The 25,522-nt window shown below is 59.6% G+C and overlaps 1 protein-coding gene across 7 annotated transcripts in view; it reads left to right on the top strand.

Annotated features, from left to right (window-relative positions):
- Ccdc187 (coiled-coil domain containing 187) overlaps nucleotides 1-25,522 on the top strand; it is a 51,838-nt gene that overhangs the window by 8,583 nt on the left and 17,733 nt on the right. For 4 of the 7 annotated variants that reach the window (XM_070015050.1, XM_070015048.1, XM_070015044.1 and 1 more), the window contains exons 3-13: nucleotides 1,922-2,017; nucleotides 4,900-5,034; nucleotides 6,589-7,745; nucleotides 7,855-7,943; nucleotides 12,750-13,267; nucleotides 13,515-13,602; nucleotides 15,796-15,908; nucleotides 22,239-22,330; nucleotides 22,678-22,791; nucleotides 24,617-24,720; nucleotides 24,830-24,924. In XM_070015050.1, the coding sequence (XP_069871151.1) occupies nucleotides 1,922-2,017; nucleotides 4,900-5,034; nucleotides 6,589-7,745; nucleotides 7,855-7,943; nucleotides 12,750-13,267; nucleotides 13,515-13,602; nucleotides 15,796-15,908; nucleotides 22,239-22,330; nucleotides 22,678-22,791; nucleotides 24,617-24,720; nucleotides 24,830-24,924 (2,601 nt within the window). The remainder of the gene's footprint in view (nucleotides 1-1,921; nucleotides 2,018-4,899; nucleotides 5,035-6,588; nucleotides 7,746-7,854; nucleotides 7,944-12,749; nucleotides 13,268-13,514; nucleotides 13,603-15,795; nucleotides 15,909-22,238; nucleotides 22,331-22,677; nucleotides 22,792-24,616; nucleotides 24,721-24,829; nucleotides 24,925-25,522) is intronic. The other 3 variants (XM_070015047.1, XM_070015045.1, XM_070015049.1) reach the window with 3 other exon arrangements.

Below are 25,522 nucleotides of genomic sequence, written 5' to 3'. Positions count from 1 at the left end.
GAGGCTTGGATTGTGGTGTGGACCATATGTGGTGACCTGTTCACAGGTGAAGAGACAGAGGGAGCGCAGCCCCTAGTGGGAAAGGGCTGAGGGAGGAGCTAGAGCTGGCTTCTAGGCTCTGAGTCCTGGGCTCCAAGCGCTGCCTCCCGGGAGGAGGACTCTGAGAAGACCTTTCGGGTAAGGGAGCCAGGCAAGGGGCCCCGCAGGTGCCGTGTTCCCTGTTCCCTCCTGAAGGTGGGCAGCACCGCCCCTTCCCTCCCCACCCCAGACAACACCCGACCTTGGAGGTGGTGAAGGCTGTGGGTAGACTGGGGGGTGGGGTGCGGAGGGGTCTGAGAGCAGAGGGACAGGGAGGGGTGGACAGGACCCGCCCTGGGGCCTGGAGGGCTGGGGTGTTTGGGGAACACGGCCTCTCCCTTCGGAGTGTGTCAGGTGGGTGCTGGGCCGGCCCAGGGTGGAGTCTGTCTCCACCAGCCAGGGGGATAGGAAGCCCGCCCTGCAGGACTTCCGCTTCCCGCAGGCTGCCTGAGCTCTCTCAGTTGGGGAGGACGGTGGGCGGTGGGCGTACTCTGGAGCTGGGAGGTGGGCAGGGAGAGGCTGGTTGGCACCCCACCTGCCCCATGTAGACAGCAGGCACGGCGCGCTGGGCTGTGTCCTACCATGCAGCTCGGGCCCGACGGGCAGACAGGCAGGGGCCTGGCAGGCTGGTGGCTGGGGCCAGCGCTGACTGCCCTCACCCCTCCTTCCCTGGAGGGCCAGTGGGCTGTGCCCCCGCCTCATTCCAGGGCAGCCACCCACCCATTGGCCCAGGACGCAGGACCCAGCCCCTTCCCGCCAACCAGAGCTCTCTAGAGGAAAGCCTTTAAAAACGAACACGATGGTAGTCTAGGCATCCAGGACTCTCCAATCCTGGCGACTCAGGAGGCCCAGGCCCAGGGGGTGGCAATTGGATGCCAATCCAGGCAGAAAAGACGATGAGAGACTCCATTTCCAAAATTACCAGCAAAAAGCCAGGCTGCAGTTGTGATTCAGTGGTAAAGCATCAGCTGTGCCCCTGTGAGACCCCAAGTTCAAATCCCAGCACCACAAATTGTGGTAAACACAGGTAGCACAAACTCCCCGCCCTCCCCGCACCCACCCACAGACCCCTCTTCTTCCCCACACGACCGCTCTGTCCCCACAAACCTTGCTCTCCATCCCTCCAACCCGCCACCTACCTCCAACTACTTCCTGTCTCTGTGCAGCTGCCAACGCTGAAGAAATCAGGTGACTGGAATCTCACGAGACTGTCCTTTTACTTTTTTTTTTCTTTTGGCTGTGGAGCCCAGTCTGGCCTCCAGCATGGATCCTCTTGCCTCAGCCTCCAGTGCTGGAATTAAAGGCATGTACTACCATGCCTGGCTGAGGATTTGTCCATTTAAGGGCACTTGAATCTTGAGTACCTTCCTGCCCACAGGATTGGGATGCATAGAGCCATGACAGAAACCACGATGGAACCCTGGCAACCTGGGCATGGTCTTCCTCTCAGCCTGGCCAGGCCTCCTGGCTGGTTGGTGTTTGGGCTTGCAGGCACAGAGCCTAAATTAGGGCCAGTGGTGCTGGGAAATGCGGTAAACAGGCCTTGGGACTGGCTTTCCCCTGAGCAGTCTCTCTGCTTGCTACCGGAGGGTGGTTAAAGGAGCTTTGCCTGCGCTGGCCAGAGGGGGGGCCCCTCGTTCCCGGCCCTCCTTCTTCTCCTGGCCTGAGCGGAGGTGGCCCGCCCTGGGCTTCCTCCAGATGTGGTTCACGCGGGGGTTCATGCACTCAGCAGAGGAACCCAGGCTCCGCTTGGCGAGCAAGCGTGTGGTGCGTGTGCCGTCTTACTACTGACCCTCCCTCCTTCCCTCTCTCCCTCCCTCTCCCCCCACTCTCCTCCCTGAAGTTCCCTGGGAAAACGCCAAGAGGTTGAAAAGCAGTTCTTATAAAAGCGAGAAGGCCCCCAGACTGCCCGTCCCCAGCAGAGCTGCCAAAAGCAAAGGTGAGATTTGCTATTTGGGTCCCCGGCGGGCGGGCAGGCAGCCCTGCAGGACTTGGGGAGACCCGGGACCCGCGGGGCTGGCCCCAGCATCAGGGTCTTGTTCTCAGAGCACTGAGATAGCCGGTGGCTCCCGCTTCTATGACTTGGGATCTGGATGGCAGGCGGCATGCACGGGGAACAGGCACACACCAGGAGGGAGGGGGGCGCGGGCAGACCCCGCCCTCCCCTGGCCCTGGGTGCAGGCCAGCCCCGGGTGGACATGGTGGCCAGTGTCAGGGCATGTCCAGGAGGGCTGTCCTCAGTGTTCCTGTGGGTGGCAGGAGGACTGGCAGGTTTCTAACTCAGGCCCCTCCCTGAGACCTAGCCTCCCAGCCGAGGCGCTGCCTTTGGAGTTGGGGCGTGGTCCTCGGGGTCCCCCCGTGCCAGGTGGGTGGCAGACCCCTCAGGTGCCTCAGCACCTCCTCAGGGCGCTGTGGCGCTGGCTCCCAGAACGCCCACCCACTCTGTCCCAGCCGCTCTCCCCAGGGAGGCAGGCTGGCACCCGTTCAGGAGATGCGGAAACTGAGGCTGGGGAGGTTTCGCATTCTGCCCGGGCCTGGGCACTGGGCGCTGGGAACACCCAGGGGCTGCAGCCAGCTCTGTAGACCCTCACTCTACACTGGCGGCTGCTCACAGCCCTGCGAGTCCGCGTCTCAGCCTCCCCTCGGTGGGTGAGATCACAGTCCCGGGTCCGTCTGCTTGGGCAGTGGGTGCTGCGGACTGTCTAGCACGGCCAGATGTCCCCAGGCAGCGCGGTGGCGTCTCCGCACCCTGCCCAGCAGAGGGGCCCCTGGGGAAGTGGGGCAGCTGGACAGGGCCAGTGCTGTGGGGCAGGGAGGGCAGGGCTGCTCGGCGGGCAGGCGTCCAGGAGAGGGGCCGTGAGAGGGCTCCCAAAATGTTCCGGAAGATTCCTGAACCTGCATAAAACATGACCGCGTCATCCCCCCCCCCCCCCCCCAGCGTTTTGGTGCTCTTGGTTTTAATGGCTTCCTTGAAAAATGACCTGCCTCCTGCCTGACATGGGGTCAGAAGGGCATGCCACGGGCCGCATCCATCATCGTAAGCACCGTGTCACCCCGGCCACGGTGACCATTAGTTTCTGTCAGTGAGGAAGGCGCAGCCGGGCAAAGGAGAGATGAGTTGGAGTTCAGAGGTCAGAACCACAGGACTCGGGAATTGGATGAATTAGAAATTTGCTGTAGTTAACAAAAAATTAAACCACAATAGTTATAAAATATTCATCCATCCGGGCCAAAGGAAAATTAAGGCTGATATTTAATCTCCGATTATATGGCCTTGCTTTGCATTTGTTATCATAGATTAGGTTGGCCCGGAGCGCTGACAGGACACCTGGGGACGCCTTCCATTTCCACAGATTAAAAATCCGCTCGTAAAAAAATTAATTGCCATTAAACTGCTCCGTGGAAGAAAAAAATGTGCCCATCAGGGCCCATTCATCGACCAGGCCCCTCGGTGGGCTGGTGGGAGGGGGTCGAGCAGCCTGGAGGGAGGGGCTGGAGCCGAGGGGCCGGCAGGTGGCAGCCTTCGGGGTACGGGGGGAGAAGTCCTGGTGGAGGTCCCTGCCCCACACTCTCCCTGCCACCCAGACATGGCCCAGCCAAGCTCATTGCCCGGGTCACTACCCTGAGCCAGCAGAGTCGGGGTTCATCTCAGAAAGATGGTGGCCATCCATCCATCTTCGTGGCCCTGTAGAGAAGTGTTGTGAGGACGCTGAAATCCCAGGTCTAGGACTGTAAGCCAGCACGGTTGCCCTGTGCTGGCCTGGGCACTCTGTCCCTCCCTCCCCCAGGACGTGGCCAGAGAGCTGCCTGGTGCTGCCCATCCGGGGGGAGGTTGAGGCAGGTCAGGGGGACGTAGAATGGGCTCTGCTCGGCCAGGTGGTTTGCCCCGGGGCAGCCAAGGGCCTGGCCACTTGGCCAAGGAGAGAGCTTTGTCCTAGGTCTCAAGTTAGCACCACCATGGGCTGGACCCCAGAGCAGAGCGTGGGGAGACCAGGAACCCAGCACACATGTGGCTTCTGCCTTAAAGAGTGGGCTGGGCCCACTGGGCGTGCCTGGGTGTGAATGTGTGTGCACACATGTGGGCATGCGTATGTGTAGATATGCACATGAGTGTGTGTATGAGAACATATGAATGAGCGTGTATGAGTGTGTGAGCGCATGTGTGTGAGTGCGTGAGCAAAAAGTCTGCTCCCTGCCTTTGCCGGGTCCTGGGAAATGGGTCAGTAGAGAAGGGCTGGCAGTGGTGGTTGGGGATTGGGACCTGGGATTCGAAGTAAAGCCTCAGTCAGTGAGCGGCGCTGAACGTGACAACAGGTTGAAGGAAAGCTGCTCTGTGTCTGGGACGTGGCGGGCCCTTTATTTCCGCTGCCTCTGGACGGCCAGGACTCTGGAACGGATCTGCCCATGTCTGTGACTCTGCCCGGCTTTAGACTGGACTGTGGAGTGTGGTCAGCCGGAGCTTGGAGCCGTGGCTCCTGCAGGGGTGGCCGTGTGCAGGCTGCCCTGCCCCAGGCCGCCTGGCTCCTCCCAGGGCACGCTGGGGGTAGGGGCTGGGGCAGGGCTCTGCTGTCCAGGCAGGGCGGTGGGGAGCCCCACTGCCCCCTCACTGAAGGGGAGTCTAAGGGTCCGAGGCATCAGGACACGGCCCACGGTCTTCCCAGCACAGGGCGCCGCTGCCCGGTGCCTGAGGGCTTGGTCCTGCACCCCAAGAAGGATTGCACCGAGCCCCTTGGTCTCTGGGAGTGGAGCGAGCCACCTGTCCATCCACACCCCTCAGGGACCGTGGTGCCCGGCTGTGTGTGGGTGTCTTCTCTGTTTAAGATTCTGAGTTGGTTGGCGTTTACGCCTGGCGGAGAGGACAAGCGCTGGTACGGTCGCTGCTGGGGCCCCCTCCGGCCCGCCCCAGGCTCCAGAGCAAGCCACCCTCCAGAGAGCCCGCCCCCGCTGCCGACTTAGGTACCTCTCGCCTCTGCCATGGGCTGTCCTGCTTTGCTACGGCATCTGGGGGCGGTAGGGTGGGCGTGGAAGAGGAGACGCCCCCAGCCACAGATGCACACCATTGGCAAAGGCGGTATAGGACCTGTCAATCATCCTCCTAGTTCATTGCCTGGGAAGTGACTTTGGAGATAATTATCTTTCAAAACCCTATGATGCGCATGCCAGCGGCTCATACTTTCAACTCTAGCTATTTAGGAGGCTGAGATCTGAGGATCATGGTTCAAAGCCAGCCTAGGCAGGAAAGTCTATAAGGCTTTTTTTTTTTTTTTTGGGTCTGGTCGTGGGGCCTGAACTCTGGGCCTGGGCGCTGTCCCTCAGCTCTTCAGCTTAAGGCTAGCGCTCTACCACTTGAGCCACAGCACCACTTCCAGCTTTTTTCTTTTTACTTATGTGGGGCTGGGGAATTGAACCCAGGGCCTCGAGCATGCAAGGCAAGCGCTCTACCACTGAGCCACCTTCCCAGCCCAAGTCTATAAGACTTTTGTCTCTAGATAAACCACCAAAACACCAGAAGTAGACTCTGTGGTTGAAGAGGTAGAGCACCAGGCTTGAGAGAAAAAAACTAAATGACAGCATGAGGCCCTGAGTTCAAGCCCTTCCCCCAGAAGAAAACCTAAACAAAGCTGAGTGCAGCGGCTCAAGCCGGTAATCCTAGCTACTTGGAATCCCCCAGGGGATCATGGTCCAAGGCCAGTTGGGGTAAGAAGAAGTTTGTGAGATGCCAACCAATGGCTGGGCACAGGGGGAAGCCCAGGGCCTGGGCAGGGCAGAGCTGCTGCCATCCTTGGTGGAGGACTGCAGCTCAGGCTGACCCAGGCACCGAGCCAGACTCTACCTTGACAGTAACCAAGGGGAAAAGGGGCGAGAGCTAGGCGCTGAAGGCTCACACCTGTAATCCTAGGAGGCTGGGATCTGAGGATCTCGGTTCAAAGCCAGCCGGGTCAGGAAAGTCTGATAGACTCTTATCTCCAATTAACCACCAAAAGCCAGAAGTGGAGCTGTGGCTCCAGTGGTAGAGTGCTTACCTTGAGCACAAAGAAGCTCAGGGACAGTGCCCAGGCTCAGTTCAAGGTCCAGGACTACAAAAAAAGGGTGGGGGGCTGGAGAAGTAGCTCAAATGCTAGATAGATTAGCTGCGTAGCAGGTGCGTGGCCCTGAGTTCCATCCCAAGTATGAGAAAGGGAAACAATCTAAGAAACAGGAGCAGCCTCCTTGGGCTGCTTCAGAGACAAACAGCCCCCTCCCCTGCGTGCCCATGCTCGCTCAGCCCTGCGCCCTGCGCAAGCCGTGCACACGCTCACTCAGCACAGCACCTGGAGCAGGCCACGGGCATGCGCACACAGCACAGCACACGGAGTAGGCCATGGCATGCTCGCTCAGCCCGGCACCCCGTGCAGGCCATGTGCACGCGCACCTCCACGTACCCGTGCAGACGGTGATCGCTGAGACCGTGGGGAAACTCTTCCCTCCGGCCTGCAGCGCCCAAGGCCCCACCGCTGCCTGTCTTTGCAGGAGCTGATGAGAGAGCCCCAGCCGCCGAGGGCTCCCCCGGCTTCCCCTGGCCGTCCAGGCCCACCTCTGCTCACAGTGACCAGCTGGCTTCCCGCGGGCCACCGGCGAGCGTCCACACCGCTCTGGCCGTCCTCCAGGACCTGCGCCAGCAGATTCAGGCTGGGCTGGAGATGGCTCAGCACCCCAGGGGCGCACAGAGGCCGAAGCCACCGAACCCATCAGGGAGGAGGCAGCCAGGCCTCCCCAGCGCCCAGGCCGCACAGGGCGCCTCTCCCAAGAGCCCGTGGACTGTGGCGACCGAGGGGACACGGTCCGCTTTAGGCCGAGCTAGGAGCTTCCACAGCCAGAGGCCCTGGAGCTTGCTGGCTGAAAGGAAGCCCAGTCTACAGAGGGCCTCGAGGGCCAAGACCCCAGACCCGTCCTTCCCAAGGCCCAGGGGCCCTGCCGAGGGATCAGGCCTGTTTCCTGAGCGCCCCTGGAGTGCCCTGGCTGGACAGGCCTATCCGCAGAAGAACCGGGCAGCCCAAGGCCAGGACTTCTACCGAAGGCCCAGGAGCCCTGCCGAGGGGCTGAGCCGAAGGCCTGGGAGCCGAAGGCCCGGGAGCCCTGCCGAGGGGCTGAGCCGAAGGCCCGGGAGCCCTGCCGAGGGGCTGAGCCGAAGGCCCCGGAGCCCTGCCGAGGGGCTGAGCTCCTCCGGGCAGCCTCCCAGCCCCCTGAGCCCCTGGGCAACTTATGAAGACCGGAAGGTTCACGTCTCCAGACCCTGGAGCCCTCTGGAAAGACCTGGCCTCTCCTCCAAGCCCTCCTGGAGCAGCTCCTTCCTGCAGAAGGCAGGGCCCCCTCCCTGGGGAGCCAAGCAGGCCTGGCTGAGGCCCCCCCGGGGGCAGGACATACCCCGTCCCAGGCCACAGAAGGCTGTGGAGCAGCCCCACAGCTCCGAGTCCTTACGAGACTTCATGCGCCGCAAGGCCCAGGCCCGGCGGCAGCAGGCCCTGGAGCAGAAGGCCAGGGCAGCCCACACACTGGACCTGAGGAACCAGAGGCTGCAGGAGGTGTACCAGAAGCAGAGGGAGGCCATGCTGGGCAAGGCGTTCCCCATGGTCTCCCAGACGAAGCCTAGCATCGTCACCTTTGTTCCCAGTTCTGCACAGGCTGGGGTATGTGCCTGGAGGGCCAGTGGGGGTCTTGGTCCAGCCTCTGAGCCTCAGGAGAAGGGGCTGTGGGAGTCTTCTGGCCTAGGGCTCTGATGGGTCTCCTCTGCTGAAGGATTTAGAAGTCCCTGGGAGCCTGGGTTTGCAGGAGTGGAGCAAGGTGACATCTGGCAAGGTGCTGGGGGACCAGGAGGCCCCAGGCAGGTGGGTACAAGGGTATATGTGGGGGGGAGGGGGCGTAAAATCTGGGCACTTGACGGCTGTGACAGAGAGTCTCCTGGGGGAATGTCTCCCACTGCCCAGCACTGTACACAGCAATGGTCACTGCTGTGTTTCTGTTGAGGTGAGAATTGCCGTGAACTGAAATTATGCTTTGGGGGGAAAGGGAGTTGGTCCTGGGGCTTGAACCCAGGGCCCAGGAGAGCACTGTCCCTTAGCTTGTTCACACAAGGCTGGCAGTCTTAGCACTTGAGCCCCAGTTCCAAAAAGCCTGGCTTTTTGGTGTGGGTAGTTGGAGATAAGAGTCTCACAGACTTTCCCACCCAGGCTGGGTTCAAACCACAATCTTCAGATCCCAGCCTCCTGGGGTTAGGATTGCAGGCGTGAGCCAACAGCACTGGACTTACACTGTCCATCTCTAAACGCCCAGCTTGAGAGCGTTTAGTACAGGCCCAGGGATGGGCACATCCCTGTCTAGCTCTCGGTCCCTTTGGCATGTGTACAGCAGACCCACACTCGGCTCCAGCCGCCATCTCTGTAGGTTCTCTTCTTCCCGACTTTCAGGTAAAGGCGTCTGGGGGTCTGGTTCGCCTTCCTAGAAGGCATGTTCACCCACGCTACCAGGCCAGGCAGGACTTCTTTCTGTTTACAACCCGCTACTGTTGGTGGGCTCTTGGGTCTCTTCCACCTTTTGGTGGCTGTAAACCTTGGTGTGCATGTGCTTGTTGGGGTACCTGTTCTTATTTCCCAGGGGATGTCCTGGGGGTTACAATCATAATCCAGAAACACACAGTCCTAAATGCCATAATCCCTAATGTTGAAATCTCCCCCAAAGCCAAAATCCCTAATGCCTGAAATCCCCCAAATCACAACCCCAAAAGACTGAAGTCCTGGAAATGATCATTTAAAGTTCTTTAGGAGACATAGATATTTCTTTTTCAACCGGGGACTCCCTTGACACATAGGAGCGTGACACTTTATAAGCTGCTTGACACAGTAGAATGGGTATAACTGCATAGCATCTTTTTTTTCTGAACATAAACACAGTGGGTGTGCCAGTTGTAAGCCATGTTTACAAAGAAATGAGTCTGAATTCAAAGGTGTGAAAGTGAGCTTGATGGTGCACACCTGTGGACCAGCATCTGCTTACTGCGAGCGGCAGCCCGCTTACAACAGCCCGCTCATGGCAGACCCTTCCCAATCTCCCAAGAGCCAGCGGTGTCAAGGTACTGAGTTCCTGTGCATGTGCCAGCACCACGGTTTGAACTCAGGGCCTGGGCTCTGTCCCTGAGCTTTTTTGCTCTAGGGCTGGCATGCTGTCACTTGAGCCATAGCTCCACTTCTGGCTTTTCTGGCAGCTAATTGGAGATAAGAATCTCATGGACTTTCCTTCCTAAGCTGGCTTTGAACTGTCCTCCTGAGATCTCAAATCTCAGATCTCAGGATCTCCTGAGTAGCTAGGACTACAGGCCTGAGCCATGGACACACAATACTGAGAAATCCCATCCTGCACAGAAACACCCCTCACATACCGAGCGAATTGCTTTTATTTATTTATTTTGCCAGCATAAAGGTTCGAATTCAGCCTGTGCTCTGCACTTGAGCCATGCCTCCAACCCTGCTTTTTGCTGGTTATTTTGGAGATAGAGTCTGGGAGATTTTTCTGCTTGGGTTGGTTTCAAACTGTGATCCTTCAGATCTCAGGAGCTAGAGTGACAGGTCTGAGTCATTGGTGCCTGGCTGAGTTTCAGTGGTGTTTTGTTTTGTTTTTTTTTGTCTTCTGTGTCATTCTGGGGCTTGAACTCAGGGTCTGGGCACTGTTGCTGAGCTTTTTTGCTCCAGGTTAGCACTCCACCACTTGAACCATGGGTCCAGTACCAGCATTTTTGATGGTTAATTGGAGACAAAGGTCTAATAGTTGGGCACTGGTGGTTCACACCTGTAATGCTAGCTATTCAGACTGAGATCTGAAGATCTCTGTTAGCCAGACCGGGCAGCAAAGTCCATGAGACTTTTTTTGTGTGTGTGTGCCGGTCCTGAGGCTTGAGCTCAGGGCCTGGGCACTGTCCCTGAGTTGCTTTAGCTCAAGGCTAGCGCTCTACCACTTGAGGCACAGCACCATTTCCGGCTTTTTCTGCTTATGTGGTGCTGAGGATTCGAACCCAGGGCCTCATGCATGCGAGGCAAGCGCTCTACCACTGAGCCACCTTCCCAGCCCATCCATGAGACTATCTCCAACAAACTACTCAGAAAATGCCAGAAGCGGCACTGTGGCTCAAGTGATAGAGTAATGGACTGGGGAAAAAAAAAAGTCAAGTAAGTCAAGGCTTACTTAAAACCACAATCTCAGATCACAGCCTCCTAAGTAGCTGTGATTATAGGCATGAGCTACTGGCCCAAGCCAGTGAGTTTCAGTGTTTTGTGTATATGTGCATTGCCAGCACTGTGGTATTGCATTTACCCTGGGGTCAAATCTGCAGAAAGCCCATAAGCCATTTAGAACTCTTAGAGGTCTCACACACACGATTTATAGTTTCATTACCGTCAGTGACATGAATATGAAATGCACAGCAAAGTGAATTGTACAAAATGATGCTGATTTTTTTTAATGCTGGGGGGAAAATGAGAAAGAAAAGATAGCTGAGCTTGGGGTGCATACCTGTAAATCCAGCACTTGGAAGGCTGAAGCAGGAGAATCACAAGTTCAAGGCCAGCTCAGCTACACAGTGAGTTCCACGCTTGGGCCACATAGAGAAACTCAAAAGGTTTGCCATGAGAAAGTAGGCTACAGGGGTAGGTGATGGGCAGCTGCTTTGGTTTTGCTTTTCCCGGAGGTCATGCTCATTTTCCTTTCCCGCCCAGTCAGGCTTCCCATGTTTCTAGGTGCTGTTTCTGCCTGACGTGGTGTGGCGATCACGCAGGAGGCGGACCAGCCCCGACCTCAGCACTGGGCCCCAGCCCTTCCCCCGGCTTTCCTCATGGGAATGGTAGAGTTCCTCATGTCAGGATTCAGGACTTCAGCCTTCCCTTTTGGGGTTGAGATTTTAGAGTTTGGAGTTTTGCTCTTACAGGATTTCAACATCTAGGATTGTGGCCTATCAGATTAGAACCTGGGCACCGGGGCCTAGAGCTGGGTGTCACAGCAGCTCTCTCTCTATAGCTTTTCTAGGTGTTTCCAGGCTGGTCTCTGGAAATGTGAGAATTCTCGTGACCCTACTGGTGCCAACGTACTGACTTACCTTTCCCCTTTTTGATTTTGGTTTGGCTATCCTGTATTTTGTGCATGTGTGTGTGTGTGTGCACACGTGCGTAGGTATGGGTACTGGGCTTGAACTCTGGGCCTGAGCTCTGTCCCGGCAGGCTGGCGTGCTGCCACTTGAATTTCAGCTCCACCTTTAGCTTTTTGGTGGTTAACTGGAAATAAGAGACTCACAACTTCTCCTGCCAGGATGGCTTTGAACTGCGGTCCCCAGATCTCAGTTCCTTGAGTAGCTGGGGTTATAGGCTAACTCAGGGTATGAGCCACAATGCCTGGCTTTGACTATCCTGTATTTTAACCAAACCAAGTCACCTTTCCTTCCTAGGCCACACGGGAGTGCTGGAGCGCCTCCCTCCCCCCTCCCCCCCACTCTGCTGGCCCTGGGTGTTGCCAGGAAGGGCTGCTTGGACACCCAGAGGCCACGGCAGGGCCAGCCCACGCAGCAGGGCCTCATCTGGCCATGCGCCAAGGATGTCCTGGGCAGCCTGGGCGGCGGGGAGCGGGCACACAGCTAGGACGTGGCTGAGCCCCAGAGTACCCTGCCAGAAGAATCCTGCGCTGGGCTCACTCCGGAGCCCCTGGGTGTGCCTCTTGCCAGAGGCAAGAGTTGGACAGGCCTTGACCCATGTGGTATCCGGTACCCATGCCTCTCGGGGTCCTCCCGTCCCCGATGGGAGGGACATCGGGTTGTTTTGTCTTTGGTTGGTGTGAATATTTATGCTGTAGACATGGGGTGCAGATGTCTGCTCATGCTGTGCTCCCAGTACTTTTGGGGGAGTCGGTGGGTACTGGGGGTTGAACTCGGGGCCTTATGCTTGCTTGAGCAGTGCTGTACCACCTATGCCACGCCCCCCCCCCATGCCACGCTCCCCCCACCCATGCCACGCTCCCCCCACCCATGCCACGCTCCCCCCCACCCATGCCACGCTCCCCCCACCCATGCCACGCTCCCCCCACCCATGCCACGCTCCCCCACCCTTTCTGGTCTGTATTTTGGGGCTGGAGTCTTGCGTTTCTGCCTAGGCCTGTCTGGACCATGACACGGGACACTTCCTGAGGAGCCAGGCTCCCCTCAACTACTGCTCCAGACAGGGCCTCACAAACTCTTTTGCCTGACCTGGTGGCCTTGAACTGTAGTCCTGCTTCATCTCCACCTCCCACGTAGCTGGGATTACAGGCATGAGCCACAGCATCTGGCCTGCTTTCCATATTTTTGCCCAGAAGTGGGCCTGTTGAATCAGGTGGTAATTCAGTCTAGTGTTTGAGGACCTGGTTTCCCTCAGCAGCTGTACTGTCCGACAGTCTCACCCTGGTGTGTGGTTGGTGCGGCCATGCCCTGCCACCCCTGCCCTTTGTCCTAGTTGACAACTCACTGCACGTGGTCGGATGAGCCACGATGTCCGAGCCTCCATGCAGCTGCTTCCTGCTCCCCACACACACACACACACACACACACACACACACACGTTTTGCACACAGCATCTGCCGTGCCTGGCTGGGGCTGAGCGTCTGCTCACTCTTCTCTTCTGCAGCTTCTGTCTGTGTTTGAACAGAGCCTGGAACCGTGCCGAGACCCCGGACTCCAGAGGCCACCTGGACAGTATGAGTGGCGCCCCGCTGCTGCCGTCCACCGCCTCCTGGGCCCCCCCAAAGCTCGAGGACCTGCCCCAGAGGCTGTGCATCTATGTGGAGCCCTGGGAGGCTGAGGCCCTGGGCCGGTCCCCCCTGCAGTTCCATTACAAACAGGCCCGGCTGCAGGCGCTGGAGACCATGGCCGACGTCCTCAAGCAGCGCATCGACATCCTGACGGCCAAGCTGCGCCGGACGGAGTGGCCGGACACCGGCAGGAGCCTGGCCTCGGATCTGCCCCGCTCGGGGCCCAGCCCGGTGCCTGCCACCCCCACTCTCACTTCCAGTGGGGGAAGAGCGGCGTCCGCGGACACGGTGCGTGTGCAGCCCCGGTCCCTCCTCCCTGCCGCCTGCTTCCCAGACGCTGAGACGCCACCATGGAGCCCGAGCGCACAGGCCTACCTCCAGAGCCAGGCCAAAGGTAGGGCTACAAAGGGAGACAGGAAGACAGTGGCGGTCGGGGGGCGCGAGGGGTGACCGTGGCTGACCCTCCTGGCGTGGCCCCTGGCGAGGCCGTGGCTGGAGGCTCCTTCCTGCAGAAGTTGAGCGAGTCCCCTATGGTTCTAAAGGACCGGGCAGCCAGCTTGCCCCGCCCCCGCCCCGTCCGCCCCTCCACTGGCAGTGCCACGCCCTCTGGGTCACTGTGAAACCATGTGCCCCTCCCAAAGACATCCCGGACGAGGATGAGTGGGAGCTGGAGAAGAGGCCGCGGGGGGCGTCAGCCCCACTCCAAGCCCTCAGCGCCTACACACGGAGGTGAGTCCCGCACAGTGCACCTCTGCCGCCATGACTGCCACCCAGGCTGCCTGCCTCCAGATCCCAGAACCAAGCCGGGCGCCGGAGGCCCAGGCCTACTCAGGAGGCTGAGAGCTGAGGATCGCAGTTCAAAGCCAGCCCGAGCAGGAAAATCTGTGAAACTCTTATCTCCTAATAACCACAAAAAGCCCTAAGCGGAGTTGTGGCTCAAGGTGGTAAAGCTCAGAGACCCCGAGTTTAAGCCCCAGGATCTGAAAAAAATAAATCCCAGAATTATGTCCAGAGAGGCACAGAGGGAGGCGTGTCTGGGGATGGCTGGCCATGTGTGGGCCTGTTGTGGGGGGCGTGGGGGACACCCCGACATGGCTTCAGCCTGGCGGCCTTGCTTGGCAGCCCCTTTGCCGGCTCGGAGGCCACCCCTCCCCCAAAGAGGGGCCCAGCCAGGCTGAGCCAAGCACCTGCTTCAGTGAGGGTTGGTACTGCTTAAGGCTGCCGTGGCCCCAGGCCCGGGGCAGGGAGCCTGGTGTGCCCGCTAGGATGGGGGATTGAGCGAGTCAGGGTTGAACCCCAGCTGTCAGCTGACCTGGAGTACAGTCGTGCCCCAGCCTCAGAGGCTCCCAGGGAAGCGCAGGAACAGGGAAGCGCACTGAGCCTGTTCGACTTCCCGTCCTTTCCTGCTGCACGCCCTCTTTGATCTTTGAGAACCTTTTTCTCTTTGGTTCTGGGGACTGTGTCCTGCTTGACTCTCTGTGGCCTGTAGAGGGCAGCATTGGGCTGGGCTTCCCCATCCCACAGCAAGCAGGCTCTGAGGTGGGCAAGGGTGTGGGGTGGAGAATTTCTGAAGAGGATCTAGGAAGGGGGGGGGGGAGGGAGGAGGGGATCTGTCCCCAGCGGGCCAGGCCCAGAAGGTCCATGTATTCCCCGCCCATCACTGAGGAGTCTGAGGGCAGAGGCCGTGGCTGGGCCTTCTGTCCCCAAGTTCCCTCCACTTAGGCAGGAGAGACAGGACCAGCACCCCAGGATGAGGCTCTGGAAAAGCAGGGACTAGGGTGTGGAGACAGATGTGGGGGCCATTCTGAGTGCTCTTATGCTCAGGTCCTGTCAGCTCTCCCCTGGGGAGCAGCGTTTCCTCCTCCTCCCTGCCCTCTCCCCCAGCACCTGGTCCACGCTGCCTCTCAGGCCGGCTTCTGGCCTGCACGGGGCACCTCCTCCACACCCCCGGCCACAGCGCTTTGGACCACAGCCGTCTACCAGCTCGGCCCCAGGAGCCCTACCCATCAGGACTGTCTCAGCTCAGTCCACGACTGCTCCTGTTTCCTGGAAGCTTCTTCCATTCTGTATTCTCAGGGTGCCACATAGCCCCTCGCAGTCTTAACACAGACCACATGTGGAGAGGGGGTCACACCACACCTGCCACCACTGTGCCTACCACATGTCACCCCAACTGTAGCAGGTGTGCCCTGTGGTGCCTGGACGCAGGAGTGGGTGGCATCTTGGGTGACTCAGTGGGTCCAGGGTCACTGTGACAGGGACAGGAGGTGCCTGGGAGGAAGCAGGGCAAGGTAGGGCACTGCTAACCAGCCACCCACGCCCGCCACGGGGCCCTGGGCCTGAGATCCTCCAACCCCAGCAGCTGCTGAACGCAGGCCAGCAGCTCCCACCCATCTTGGCGGCTGCCACCCGGGAAGGGACCAGCGCCACACCTGTCTCCTAACCCTTAGAGCAGGTGCTGGGCAGGCTGCCTTCCCACGTCCATCCAGGCCTTGGTCTGTGGCTATGGCTGGGGGTCCCAGACAGGTCAGGCTTGCCCTCTCTGGCTCTCCAAAGGGCGGTCACAGCACCAGGCTGGAGATCGGGATTGAGTTGGGGCAAAGCTGAAGCCAAGCCCTCATTCTGCTTTAGGTTGGTAGGCAGTGCCCTGAGCAGCTGGCAGGGGTGCTAGGACGGCCAGACTGGCAAAGGAGGCTCTGATTCCAGGGAATCACAGAGCGGATGCCCCTGCTCCTGCTGGAGTGCTGCGGTAGGGGCCCTGCTAGCTCTGCTCACAGGTCCTGGGTCACAGGTCACAGGCCTGTTCCCTGCCAGGGTCCCACCCTGGACACACCACCCAGAAGGCCAGATTCCCGCTGAGTGAGGACGCCGCCCCCGAGCCCCAGGGCTTGCAGCCCTGCTCACTGTGTGTTGTGTCTCCAGCTCCTCCAGGACACCAGCCACAGTGAAGCCCACCAGCTCCTCCCTTTGGCTGGAGGAAGTGCCATCAGCCAGAGCAGCAGGCTTGGTAACGCCCTGGACGGGCCGGAGCTGCGGTAAGGACGAGACGGCGGACAGACCGTGGGCTGGCTGGTCGGGTAGCCAGAGGGGCCTACTGGGGACCCCTTCCACCGCCTAGTGTGAGCGTGGCCCTGCAGGGCAGAGATCCTTTTCTACGTGGACCGCATCCACACTTCGATTAAAGTGTTTTGGAGGCTTTTGGCCCCGCTGCCCACCCTGTCCTGTCCAATTGTGGTGCGGGTCGTCGAGAAAGCGATGCCTGGTCCGGGAGCCCGGCTTGTGCGGCCATCCCCTAAATCCATCACTGGATTTTCTTTGAAAGAGCAGGTTTTGAACATGAATATGCTAGCAATTTGCGATCCTGTAATCCTCAAATTCTGGTGGCTGAGGCCAGAGGGTTGTGAGTTCCAGATCAGCCTGGGCTATGTAGTGAGGCCTAGCCTCAAACAACACACACACACACACACACACTCACACACACACAGACACGCGCACACGCACACACGCGCACACACGCACACACTCACACACACACAGACACGCACACACACACGCGCACACACGCACACACGCACGCACACACACACACGCACACACGCGCACACACACACAGACACGCACACACACACGCACACACGCGCACACACGCACACACACGCACACACACCAGAGCGGCTCTGGGAACACTCCACACAGGGTGGGCTGTGAGGCCTGCGGGGGCTGGGGGGTGGAGGAAGCCTGGAGGAGGTAGCAGAGCCCCAGGGCTTCGCTCCAAGACTGACTGTGGAGTTGTGGGCCTGCTCTGGCGTGGTATATAGGAGGCCTGCTGGGCTTGCACCTCGTGTGTATGGGCGTAGACAGGTGGGCACAGGGGGACCCCTTGCCTCTGGCTCCTGGAGATCCTTCAGTGAGGCAGCTGGAAGGACTGCACGCCCGGGCTGCAGGGGTGCACAGAGCCTTCGGGGGAGGTGGGATTTGTCTCGCACACACACGCTCACATGTGTGCGTGTGTGTGCATGCACACACCCCGCCCACACACAGTCACCAAGCGCTGCTGCATATCTGGCACTGGCTAGACAGAACCTCACAGTGCCGTGTTTGAGGGGTGCAGGCAGAAGCAAGAAGAGCAGGTGAAAACCCACGGCCCTTAGACTGCTGGGCTGGAAGGGACAGGATGCACGTCCTGGTGGGCCTAGCCTGCCTTGGTCTGTTTGGTCTGTAACACACTGGAGACAGTGATGTAGACAGAAGGGAGCTTTCCCGGCTCATAGCTCAGGGGCTTCGTGGGGCCTCCGGCCGCCTGGTCACATGGCCCCCTCACCCCGAGCTTGGAGACAGCACCGGCAGAACGGGTGGAACCTGGCGCCCCGGGCGCCTCCCATCCCATTACCATGGCAACCAGACGCCAACCTGGCTTTGGGAGGTGACATCCAATCAGAGCACCGCCCAGAGGGCAGGGAGCTGCCCGGGCCGGCCCAGTCCTGAGCTTGCCAGCTTCTGCTTGAGCTCAGGGCCGGCCATGGTGTTGGGTCGAGGACCCTTCTTGACCACAGCGGTGGCCACCCAGCCAGGCTCTTCCAGAGGGGTGGATGGCGGCCACACCCAGGCCCCGTCCTCACAGAGGGCAGCCCTCGGACTTACCCCTCAGCCTAATTCACCACCCACTGGGCGGAAGGTGCCAATAGCCCTACTGACAGCGACTCCAGCTGTCACAGGACACAGCACCCAGCTCCCACAGGAAACAGCACCCAGCTCCCACAGGAAACAGCACCCAGCTCCCACAGGAAACAGCACCCAGCTCTCACACAGGAAACAGTACCCAGCTCACAGGAAACAGCACCCAGCTCCCACAGGAAACAGGACCCAGCTCTCACAGGAAACAGCACCCAGCTCCCACAGGAAACAGCACCCAGCTCCCACAGGAAACAGCACCCAGCTGTCACAGGAAACAGCACCCGGCTCTCACAGGAAACAGCACCCAGCTGTCACAGGAAACAGCACCCAGCTCTCACACAGGAAACAGCACCCAGCTCCCACAGGAAACAGCACCCAGCTCCCACAGGAAACAGCACCCAGCTCCCACAGGAAACAGCACCCAGCTGTCACAGGAAACAGCACCCAGCTCTCACACAGGAAACAGCACCCAGCTGTCACAGGAAACAGCACCCAGCTCCCACAGGAAACAGCACCCAGCTCTCACACAGGAAACAGCACCCAGCTGTCACAGGAAACAGCACCCAGCTCTCACAGGAAACAGCACCCGGCTCCCACAGGAAACAGCACCCAGCTCTCACACAGGAAACAGCACCCAGCTCTCACACAGGAAACAGCACCCAGCTCCCACAGGAAACAGCACCCAGCTCCCACAGGAAACAGCACCCAGCTCCCACAAGAAACAGCACCCGGCTCCCACAGGAAACAGCACCCAGCTCTCACAGGAAACAGCACCCGGCTCTCACAGGAAACAGCACCCGGCTCCCACAGGAAACAGCACCCGGCTCTCACACAGGAAACAGCACCCAGCTGTCACACAGGAAACAGCACCCAGCTCCCACAGGAAACAGCACCCAGCTCCCACAGGAAACAGCACCCAGCTCCCACAGGAAACAGCACCCGGCTCTCACAGGAAACAGCACCCAGCTGTCACAGGAAACAGCACCCAGCTGTCACACAGGAAACAGCACCCAGCTCCCACAGGAAACAGCACCCAGCTCCCACAGGAAACAGCACCCAGCTCCCACAGGAAACAGCACCCAGCTCTCACAGGAAACAGCACCCAGCTCTCACACAGGAAACAGCACCCAGCTCCCACAGGAAACAGCACCCAGCTCCCACAGGAAACAGCACCCAGCTCTCACACAGGAAACAGCACCCAGCTCTCACAGGAAACAGCACCCAGCTCTCACAGGAAACAGCACCCGGCTCCCACAGGAAACAGCACCCAGCTCTCACACAGGAAACAGCACCCAGCTCTCACACAGGAAACAGCACCCAGCTCCCACAGGAAACAGCACCCAGCTCCCACAGGAAACAGCACCCAGCTCCCACAGGAAACAGCACCCAGCTGTCACAGGAAACAGCACCCAGCTGTCACAGGAAACAGCACCCAGCTCCCACAGGAAACAGCACCCAGCTGTCACACAGGAAACAGTACCCAGCTCCCACAGGAAACAGCACCCAGCTCTCACAGGAAACAGCACCCAGCTCCCACAGGAAACAGCACCCAGCTGTCACACAGGAAACAGCACCCAGCTCCCACAGGAAACAGCACCCAGCTCTCACAGGAAACAGCACCAGGCTCCCACAGGAAACAGATCCCAGCTCCCACAGGAAACAGCACCCAGCTCCCACAGGAAACAGCACCCAGCTCCCACAGGAAACAGCACCCAGCTGTCACAGGAAACAGCACCCGGCTGTCACAGGAAACAGCACCCGGCTCTCACAGGAAACAGCACCCAGCTCCCACAGGAAACAGCACCCAGCTGTCACACAGGAAACAGCACCCAGCTCCCACAGGAAACAGCACCCAGCTCCCACAGGAAACAGCACCCAGCTCTCACAGGAAACAGCACCCAGCTCTCACACAGGAAACAGCACCCAGCTCCCACAGGAAACAGCACCCAGCTCCCACAGGAAACAGCACCCAGCTCCCACAGGAAACAGCACCCAGCTCTCACACAGGAAACAGCACCCAGCTCCCACAGGAAACAGCACCCAGCTCCCACAGGAAACAGCACCCAGCTGTCACAGGAAACAGCACCCAGCTCTCACAGGAAACAGCACCCAGCTCCCACAGGAAACAGCACCCAGCTGTCACACAGGAAACAGCACCCAGCTCCCACAGGAAACAGCACCCAGCTGTCACAGGAAACAGCACCCAGCTCTCACAGGAAACAGCACCCAGCTCTCACAGGAAATAGCACCAGGCTCCCACAGGAAACAGCACCCAGCTCTCACACAGGAAACAGCACCCAGCTGTCACAGGAAACAGCACCCAGCTGTCACAGGAAACAGCACCCAGCTCCCACAGGAAACAGCACCCAGCTCCCACAGGAAACAGCACCCAGCTCTCACACAGGAAACAGCACCCAGCTCCCACAGGAAACAGCACCCGGCTCCCACAGGAAACAGCACCCAGCTGTCACAGGAAACAGCACCCAGCTGTCACAGGAAACAGCACCCAGCTGTCACAGGAAACAGCACCCAGCTCTCACAGGAAACAGCACCCAGCTCTCACACAGGAAACAGCACCCAGCTCCCACAGGAAACAGCACCCAGCTCCCACAGGAAACAGCACCCAGCTCTCACAGGAAACAGCACCCAGCTCTCACACAGGAAACAGCACCCAGCTCCCACAGGAAACAGCACCCAGCTCCCACAGGAAACAGCACCCGGCTCTCACAGGAAACAGCACCCAGCTGTCACAGGACACAGCACCCAGCTCCCACAGGAAACAGCACCCAGCTGTCACAGGAAACAGCACCCAGCTCACACAGGAAACAGCACCCAGCTGTCACAGGAAACAGCACCCAGCTCTCACAGGAAACAGCACCCAGCTCTCACAGGAAACAGCACCCAGCTCTCAGAGGAAACAGCACCCGGCTCTCAGAGGAAATAGCACCTGGCTCGCACACACAGTGGGTCTCCCCTGCCCATGGGGGGAGGCTAGCTATTCCCGAGCCACTCACACCCAAGCCTCTCTTCACACCTGAGCTGCTCACACCCAGCCCCTCCTCACACTCAAGCCCCTCCTCACACCTAAGCAGCTCACATCCAGCCCTTCCTCACACCTGAGCCGCTCACACCCAGCCCCTCCTCACACCCAGCCCCTCCTCACACCTGAGCTGCTCACACCCAGCCCCTCCTCACACTGGAGCCGCTCACACCCAGCCCCTCCTCACACCGGAGCCGCTCACACCCAGCCCCTCCTCACACCGGAGCCGCTCACACCCAGCCCCTCCTCACACTGGAGCCGTTCACACCCAGCCCCTCCTCACACCTGAGCACGGGCCTAGCAGGGGCTGTTAAGGCAACTGTCATGACACTGCACGTTCCTGAGGCTAGCTCTTTAGGGTGGTGGGTGGGGCTGAATTCTTGGGGTTCCTCACTGTGGAGTGAGAGGAGTTGGGGATGGAGGCCAGGGTCCCCCTGGGCAGGCTGCTCCTGCCCCAGGCTCAGGGAAACGCACCCCACAGCTCTGTGGAACCTGCCGGGGTGCTGAGGTAGGGAGAGGTCCTGGCGGCCCCCTCAGGCCACATGGCAGGGAGGAGTAGGGGGTCTCGGGGTCCCACCGCAGGCTGGGCCTAGAGCCCTCTGGGACTTCAGCCCCCCCCCCCAAGGGCCATAAAAAGGACAGGCTTTTCTCTCCACGAAGGAATCATAGCTCAGAGCAGCCCCCAAGCCCAAACGGAAGAGCTTGCCATCGGTTTCTTATTGTACCAGGAAGGGGGACTTGAGGAGCACCCACGTGCTCAGCATGGGTCCTGTGCCCAGCTCTCCAGCAGTCCGCGCCGCTGCTGTTCCCCCTTCCGCTGTTCCCACTCTAAGAAGCCGAGCCCCAGAAGGAGCCCAGGCAGCTGGGAAGATGTGTTCTCGGGGCAGGCTCCAGCCCTGGGCCCCCTCTGCACCCCGAGGGCTCTGTCATCTGGACTACACAGGCCTTGCCTGGATGGACTAGCAATCCCCGGGCCCTGGGCCTGGGGTGGGTGAGGAAGGAGGCGCGGGGCACATTTCAGCCCCCGCCCTGCCCCCTTGTGGAGGCCCCCGGGGCTGGAGAGCCAGCAGCAGCCAGCGCCAGGCCCTGGGGACCACCAGAAAGAGAGAGAAGACCCTGGCTAGCCTTCAATCTGAGGGGAGACCTATCTGTATTGCCACACCCTCCTGGCTTGTCATGCTGGCAGTCACAAGAGCCGCCACTGCCAGGCATCTGGAGCCAGGTGAGCCATCTTGGAGCCCCACTCAGGGGAGCAGAGAAGTGTCACCAGAGGCTCTGGCTGGCCAGTGGCACCTGCCATGCACATGGCAGAGCTGAGGCTGGAGTCCGAGTCTGTGCGTGGCTCCTGCCTCCCCGGAGGAGGGCGATGCAGGGGCAGTGTGGCCAGGGTGAGGTCGTGCCGGCCCGGCTGGGGAAGGCACATGGCAGAGGTCTGCATCCTCCCATCCGGCTGCGGGGCCGGGGCTTTTCCTGATGTGGCCCATGCCAGCACAGCCCCACCCGGGAGTCAGGCGCCTGCCCTCCTGGCCTCTGTGCCTCAGTTTCCTTGCAGGTGGAAGGCTGCGTTAACCTGCTGCAGAGTGCTGAGGCTGCATGAGGAGAGAGCCCCGGGCATGCTCCCCGCCCTCAGCCGCCCCTCCTCCTGCTGCAGGTCAGCAGGAGCAGCGTCCCGAACACCCGCCCGGAGGCCGGTTCCTAGCCAAGCTGCGGCTCAAGTCCCGGAGCTTCCTCCAGTCCCTGAAGGTACGGCCCAACCCCTCACACGAGGCTGAGGACGGCTGTGACCGCTTCAGGCCTCGCCTGTGTGGGGTGCTGAGCTAGCGCAGCCTTTGCCTCCTGAGGCTAGCGGAAGACCCTGAAGTAGAGAACTGTAGGATTTGGAAACTGGCCACCTCCATCCCCACAGGCTCCCCCCCCCCCACGGGACTTGGAGGTGGATCCAAGCCTTTGGCCTGGATGGGGAAGCCCCAGGCAGGGAGAGGAGTGGGGTTGCCTGCAGGCCCTTCCCAGGCATGGGGTCTGCTGCGCAGGGGTCCTGCTCCCAGTGCAAATGGCTCCCTCTGCCAACCAGGAGGTGTGGATTTTTGCAGCTAGACCAGCAGAAGCAGGAGAAAGCTCTGAGCCTTCTACGGCAGCGGGCTGAACGGGAGGTCTGGGAAACGCAGATGGCGCTGGAAGGACTGCTCTTCAAACACCAGCTGGAGGTCAGGAGGCTGGCCCTCTGAGGCTCTAACCACCCTTCCAATCCCCCTTACCCCGCCCAGCCCGAGGCCTGCCCTACCAGAGCCCTGCCCAGCCCGAGGCCCCACCCACACCAAGGCCCCGCCCAGCCTGAGGCCTGTCCCACCAGAGCCCTGCCCAGCCTGAGGCCTGCCCAGCCTGAGACCCTTCTAAACTGGACACCTCTAAAGATCATTTGAACCCGTGAACCATCGGCCTTGCCCCTGCCCAAAAGCAAGGGCTGCATTGCATGATGGGCTTATTCAAGATCTCATCCCAAAGCAAAGCCTCTGAGTAGCCAGGTGCCAGTGGCTCACGTCTGTAATCCTAGCTACTTAGGAGGTTGAATCTGAGGGTCGCTGTTCAAAACCAGCCTAGGCAGGAAAGTCTGTGATAGTCTCAACTCCTGTTAACCAGCAAAGAGCCCGAAATGGAGCTGTGACTCAGGAGGTAGAGGGCTCGCCTTGGATGAGAAGTTATGGGAGAGCCCAGGCCCTGAATTCAAGCCCTAGTACTGGCAGAAAGAATGAAAGAAGGAAAAAAGGGAGGGAGGGGGGAGGGAAGGAAGGAGGGAAGGAAGAAAGAAGAGAAAAGAAAGAACAAATAAAAACAGGAGAAAGGGAAGAAGGAAATAAGAGAAGAGGATGAGAGAAAGAAAGACAGCAAAGCCTCTGAGCAGAGACGGGACAGCTTGGTCACTTGTGTCCAGGAAGGACACAGAACTGGGTCACTAATGAGCATCTTGGCCTCCAGGCTTGTTCAGCACTGAGCTCCGTTCTCAGTGAGAGCCCAGAGCCCAGGCCTGAGCTGTGTACAACACACAAACCCCCCTCAGTCTCCAGCCATGCTGTACCGGCACTGAGGAACCCATCAGAGAGGCAGCTCTTGTAGCCCAGGGTGGCCCAGCACCTGCCCCAGCAGGGGATGATGGATGAAATGACTGTGGCAGTGGCACACTGACCCATGATGGCTGTGAGTTGGCTGGCTGTCACAAGCTGAGAGAGGATCTTGCTTTGCAATGTCCATGATTCTGGGATGTTAGTGCCGTCATGGGGCTTGAACTCTGGGCCTGGGCTCTGTCCCTGAGCTCTTCAGCTCAAGGCAAGTGCTCTACCACTTGAGCCACAGCACCACTCCCAGTTTTCTGTTGGTTAACTGGAGATAAGAGCTCAGTGACTTTCCTGCCCAGGCTGGCTTTGAACCACAATCCTCAGATCTCAGCCTCCTGAATCGCTATGTTGACAGGCGTGAGCCACCAGTGCCAGGCCATGGCTTTTTCTGTGTATGTGGTACTGGGGAATCAAACCCAGGGCTTCATGCATGCTAGGCAAGCACTCTACTAAGCCACCTTCCCAGCTCGCTTTAGGAGGTGTTTCCAAGACAGTATGATACCACAGGGAGTGTGTGTGTGTGTGTGTGTGTGTAGGTGTATGTGTGTGTGTGTAAGGATTCTCAGACCAGAAAAGCAGAGACCTGTGACCAGCCTCCTTCTCCCTGTTCTGTCTTCTCCCATCACACACTCTTGCTCTTCTTCTTCCTGCTGCGGATTTGAGCACCACACTGCTGTCCTGCAGCTGCTGTCAGGATGCGGACGTCCACGTTCCACACCTGGCCCTTGGTGCCTGCATGCCCCCCGCCCCCTCCCACCCTCAGCCCACCACACGCCTCTTGGTGCACTGGTCTTGCCTTGCCCACTGGGCATGCCGGTCCCTGGGGCTGAACGCTAGCGCCAGCGGGCTCACAGGCTCCTCCCGGAAGCTGGCGTGGCCTCCCCCGCCCTGGGCAGCACCTGCCTCCTCATCCTCACAGGAACTGATGCAAAGACATTCAGCCCAGGCCAGCCCAGAAAAGGCTTTGACGCTGGAAGAACCGCAGCCCTGCGGGGGCTCAAAGCCTGTGACAGCTAGACCCAGGTGAGGTGTAGGGGAGGGATGGCCAACCCTCCCGGGGCAGAGGAGGGGGAGGCGGGCAGCCCTCAGGTGCTGGCATGATGGCGCTCGTCTGGGCTGTCTTCTCCCTCAGCAGATCAGTGCCAGCCCCCGGCAGAGTTGCCAGGGCATCCTCCCAGAGTCCCGCGGCTACGCCTAGGAGCAAGGCAGGCTTGGCGCCATCTGCAGGTGAGTGGGCAAAGGAAGGCTGTAAGGGCAGCCTGGAAAAGCCTCCAGGGGAGGGGGGCTAGCTATGTCATACTCCTGGGAGCTTGGTACCTGTGCCTTAAAGCACGTTTCTTGTGTGTGTGTTGGAGGGGGTGTCAATCGTGGGGCTTAAACTCTAGCTCTGGGTGCTGTCCCAGGCGCTCCAGGCAAGCGCTCTACCACTTGAGCCACGGCGCCACTTTCAGTTTTCTGAGTGGTTTATTGGAGATAGGGGTCTCATGGACTTTCCTGCCTGGGCTGGCTTTGAACTTCTGTCCTCAGATCTCAGCCTCCTAAGTAGCTAGGATGACAGGTGTGAGCCACCAGTGCCCAGATTAAAGCACGTATGAATGATTCCAGTTATGCCTAGACTTGAATTTCAGTCCAGATCATTCCATGTGCTCTTGAAAAGAATGCATGATCTACAGGAGTTGCGGTAGTGGTTATATTGTTCTTGGACCCCGTTGGTTAATGGTATTATTTAAGTCTATGCTACCCTATGGGGCTCTGCCTCCTGTTCCTATGCATTATTGAGCAGGGAAGTGAACTATCGCAGCTACTACTGCAGGTTTGTCTAGTT

This window comes from Dipodomys merriami, unplaced genomic scaffold, assembly GCF_024711535.1.
Source record: "Dipodomys merriami isolate MVZ:Mamm:240054 unplaced genomic scaffold, mDipMer1.0.p SCAF_11, whole genome shotgun sequence".
Taxonomy (NCBI): domain Eukaryota; kingdom Metazoa; phylum Chordata; class Mammalia; order Rodentia; family Heteromyidae; genus Dipodomys; species Dipodomys merriami.
Note: the sequence above shows the minus strand (reverse complement) of the source record. Positions and strands in the feature narration are given on the sequence as shown.